The sequence below is a fragment of the Plectropomus leopardus genome, unplaced genomic scaffold (assembly GCF_008729295.1).
Source record: "Plectropomus leopardus isolate mb unplaced genomic scaffold, YSFRI_Pleo_2.0 unplaced_scaffold2504, whole genome shotgun sequence".
Taxonomy (NCBI): Eukaryota; Metazoa; Chordata; class Actinopteri; order Perciformes; family Serranidae; genus Plectropomus; species Plectropomus leopardus.
The window spans coordinates 1,792-6,524 of NW_024627202.1; the positions used below are offsets into that span (position 1 = coordinate 1,792).

Below are 4,733 nucleotides of genomic sequence, written 5' to 3' on the forward strand. Positions count from 1 at the left end.
ACATTCCCGAGAATGAGACAGACGAGGTCCCACTGATCTTTGACGTTTGGCCACTGAAATCTAATAAGTTCATTATTGGGTCCAATTGGACATTTCTCGAGATATTGCGTTCATGAGAATGGGACAGACGAAAGGTCACAGTGACCTTCGAAGTTTAACCACTGAAATCTAATCAGTTTATCCTAAAGTCCAAGTGAACGTTTGTGCCATATTTAAGGAAACTCCCTCAAGGCTTTTCAGAGGTATCACATTCACGCAAGGTCACGCTAACCTTTATCACTGAAATTAAATCAGTTAATAGTTCAGTCCAACTGGACATTCACATCAAATTTGACAAAATTCCCTCAAGCCATTCTTGACATATTTTCGCTCGAGGACAGACGACGGTCTAGTGACCGTTGAACAGTGAAATCAAATCAGTTTATTGTTGAGTCCAAGGGGATATTTGTGCCAAGGTTAAAAAAAATTCCTAAAAGTGTTCTTGAGGTAAGAATGAGACAGACTGTTGGACAACTGAAAACATACGGCTATCGACGGCATGGAGCCTCCCGCGGACTGAACGAACGCACGAGTACAGAGTCCCGTCCAAAGAGCATTTCCTGCAGAACTCCAGGACCTCACTGCCATGTTTGTACTTCTATGTCCTGATACTTTATACTTGTACTCACTCCATCTCGGAGGGGAATCTTATACTTTTACTGCCCTATATTTATCTGACAGCTTGAGTAATTTAGTTAATTAAAATGTGAAGAGTTTATAAAATATGATGCACTTTTATTAGCTTTTCCTGGATGTGGTCCATGTCTGTGTGGTGACTCGGATGCAGACATACGGTTAAAGCAGAAGAGGAGAGTGAACACATGATCTGATGGTTTTATTTGGCTTGTGTCTCTGAATGTAACGCCCCGTCCTTTCAAACTGATAAAAGAGTCGATGATACAAAACAAAAATCAGGTTCAATGTGACGAATAACTTTTAAATAAACTCCAAAAGGTTGGCAATGGCTCCTCCTCCTGCAGAGTTCACTGTGACCTCACCAGGTGAACACAAACAACCAATCAGCTCGCAGACAGTTCAGAGAAGAAAACGTCCCCCGGTCTGCTCTGAGCGGCTGATTGGCCGCGAGGACAGGATGGTGGGCGGGGTTTGTGTCAGCAGTGGGCGGAGCCTCACAGGTAGCCCTCCTTCCTGAACTGCTCCTGCAGGATGTCTCGGTACTCGTCAAAGCCGCCGTCAATGCGTCTGACTTTCCCGCCTTCACACACCCACAGCTCCTTACACACCAACCGGATCAAACGCTCATCGTGGGACACCAGGATGACTCCGCCCTGAAACACATGACATCACACCTGAGGAAACACACCTGAGACACACCTGTCCATCTGTGTTCTCTTTATGTTTCTTAGTGGAACCTGAACATCATTGAGTCCAGGTGGATGTTTGTGCCATGTTTGTGTTTTTGTTCTCCTTGAGAAATCGCGTACACAAAAATGAGGCGGCTGGAAGGTCACAGTGAAGTTTGACCACCAAAATCTAATCAGCTAATCCATGAGTCCAAGTTCACATTTGTGCCAAATTTTAAGAAATTCACTTAATGCTTCCTTGAAATAATGCATTCAAGTGAATGAGATGGATGAAAGATCACAGTGAGCTTTGACTACAACAACGAATTGTTTCATTTTTGAGTTAAAGTGGACATTTGTGCCAAATTTTAAAAAAAAAGGTGTTCTTGAGGTATCACGCTCACAAGAATGAGAGGGATGCAAGCTCACCATGACCTCGACCTCTGACCACCAAAAATGGACCCTAACCCTAACCCTAACCCAATTCATTGCACAGTCCAAGTGGACGTTTGTGCCAAATTTGAAGAAATTCACTAAAGGTGGCCTTGCGATAACATGTTCACAAGAATGAGACAAACACAAGGTCACAGTGACCTTTGTCCACGAAAATCTAATCAGCTCATTGTTGAGTCCAAGTGGATGTTTGCGCCAAATCTTAAGAAACTGAAGGAAGGTGTTCTTGAGGTATAGCGTCCATGAGACATGAGATGGACGGACTGATAGACATAATGACTCCGGCCAATTATTGCCAACATGGAGGTGTGATGACTTAAAGTACTTTAATCAATCACTGAAATAACTTAAATATAATCTAAAAATATAAATAACAATATAACGATGAAGGAACATCCGCTTAATCAGGTGTTACCCTGATCCCTACCGGACTGACCAATCAGACATCTGTTTGGTGATGTCACACACTCACTCTGAACTTGTTGAGAGCTTTCGCCAGAGCCTCAATGGTCTCCATGTCCAGGTGGTTCGTCGGCTCGTCCAGAATGTAGAAGTTTGGACTGAGGGACAGAGATACTTCATCACCACCATCACCATCATCATCATCATCATCATCATCATCATCATCACCATCATCACCATCATCATCACCATTAACACCATCATCACCATCATCATCACCATCATCATCATCACCATCACCATCATCATCATCACCATCATCATCACCATCACCATCATCATCATCATCATCACCATCACCATCATCATCATCATCATCACTATCATCATCATCATCACCATCACCATCATCATCACCACCACCACCACCACCATTATCTTCCTCGCTTTCAGCTGACCCTGACTTGTGTCCTACCATGGCATGGTCATCTGAGCAAAGGCCACTCTGCTTTTCTGGCCTCCGGACAGACTGGCCACTGGCCTCGTGGCGAGCTCCCCGGTGATCCCGTATCCTCCCAGCTGGTGGCGGTACTCCTCCTCCGTCCGACCTGCAACAGAGAGACACAAGCCAATCAGATCGTCTGAAGAGCCGAGTCACAAGGTGACGCCGCCTTGCTATGATGTCATCAGTGTTACCAGGGAAACGGTTGAGCAGCAGCTCCACGGAGCAGACGTTCAGGTCTAGCTGGTCCACGTGATGCTGACTGAAGTACCCAATCTTCAGGTTCCTGGTGAGGAGGTTACAAACAAACTTCAGTCTGAGAACAGTTCCCTCAACATGGTTCCCTGTAGGTTGTGTTAACAGTGCTCTGTAGCGGTTTATAAACATTTCTCTTTAAAATGTTTCAAGAAATGTGCGAGAATGGATCCCTGAAACTGGTTTATTTCATGTTCCCAATACTCAGTATATTAACAGTTCCCTATAAATAGCATGAAAACAGTTCCCTATACTCAGTATGAGTAGAGTAAACAGTTCCTCAAAAAGACAGTAATTGGTTCCCTATATGAAAACTATGAACAAATATAAAATGTCCTCTGGATGATTCCCTCAGCAGAGTCAACAGTTCCCAGAACAAAACCATAAACAAATGTAACAGTTCCCTAAACAGAAGGAAAACACTTGCGTGTAAAGAAAAACCACATATGTTGTGGCTACAGAGCGTACTGAAGACAGGACTTTGGAAAGAGGATAAAGATTTGAGTGGAGCATCGCTTACAGCTCGTCTTGAGTTTTCACGTTTGTACTTTTGCCATAGTACCAGCACCTCGACTAAAGCTGTGCACGGGCATTTTTCTATTTTAGAAGGAAAATACTTCTTTAAACAAAGTAAACCGTTTCCTAAACACAACCCAAAAACAAAGTTGACAGTTCCCTACAGAGAAAGTAAATTGCTCCCTTGACAGTGTAAACCGTTCCCTAAAGAGAGAGAAAAAAGTTCCTTTAAATGAACACAAAGAATAACAGTTTTCTGAGCAGAGGCTTTCAAGAAATTGTAAACAGTTTGTTAAAGAGAGTGGGAAAAGTTCCCTGTGCAGAGTAAACATTTCCCAAAAAGCATCTAAATGGTTCTTTAACAAATGAACAAATTCTCTCTGAGTAAAATGTTCTTCACATAGAACCTCTAAAGGTTAACTGTTCCCTAAACACAGTAAAAAGATTTCTGAACTGGACATACAAACACAGAGAAAGCAGTTCCCTGAACAGAATGTAAAGAGTTCCCTATAAACAGACTCAGTTGGACGTTCAGGTAAACAGATGGAGGTGCGTGCTGTGCTCGGATTGGTCCGTTGATTGTCTTACCTGTGAGCTTGTCGGACTCCGCTGACCGGCGTTAACTCGCCCATTAGCAGCTTGAGGACAGTCGTTTTACCGGCGCCGTTTTCACCCACCTGACAGGGAACAAAACACAGTAACTCTGAGTACAGTCCTGATTCGGGATTATTGATCGGTGTGATCGGCTCACAGATCAATGCTTAAATCACCACTTTCAGGTTATCATGTGCTGTTACATTCGTACAGATGTGACTCATACTGAAGGCTCAACATGTCTCATAAGGAGCAGCTGTGGTGAACAGGTGTCCTGTTACTGATGGCTGATGTGACTGATGACACGTACGATGCAGATGCGAGACTCGAGGTCAGCAGACAGGTTGAGTCCAGAAAAGAGGGGCTGGTCTCTCGAGTAATGAAACTCCACTTCATCTAGCTGCAGGATGGGAGGAGACAACTTCTCAAAGTTATCTGGAAACCTGTGGCAACAAAAACACCTCAATCAATCAACCAACCAACCAATCAACCAGCCAACCAACCAACCAACACCTGCACCTCGACTTATTCTCCTTACCTTAAAGTGACCTCACTTTCTTTTTCAAGGGGCTTCAGTTCAGGTCTGCAGGAGGAAATATAGTTTACTAAGTGTGTTAACAAGTGTTTTCAGGTGTGTATCAGGGTTGTTATCAGCTGTGTTAACAGGT

At 43.7% G+C, this 4,733-nt stretch overlaps 1 protein-coding gene across 1 annotated transcript; it reads right to left on the minus strand.

The window, feature by feature from the left end:
* Positions 1-859: 859 nt before the first annotated feature.
* LOC121966558 (ATP-binding cassette sub-family F member 3-like) lies at positions 860-4,683 on the minus strand (the record flags this gene model as incomplete). Its single annotated transcript, XM_042516636.1, has 7 exons — positions 860-1,328; positions 2,269-2,356; positions 2,674-2,806; positions 2,895-2,986; positions 4,060-4,148; positions 4,376-4,508; positions 4,604-4,683. Coding segments are annotated over 7 exons (774 nt in total), but the record flags the coding sequence as incomplete, so codon positions are not given.
* Positions 4,684-4,733: the final 50 nt, after the last annotated feature.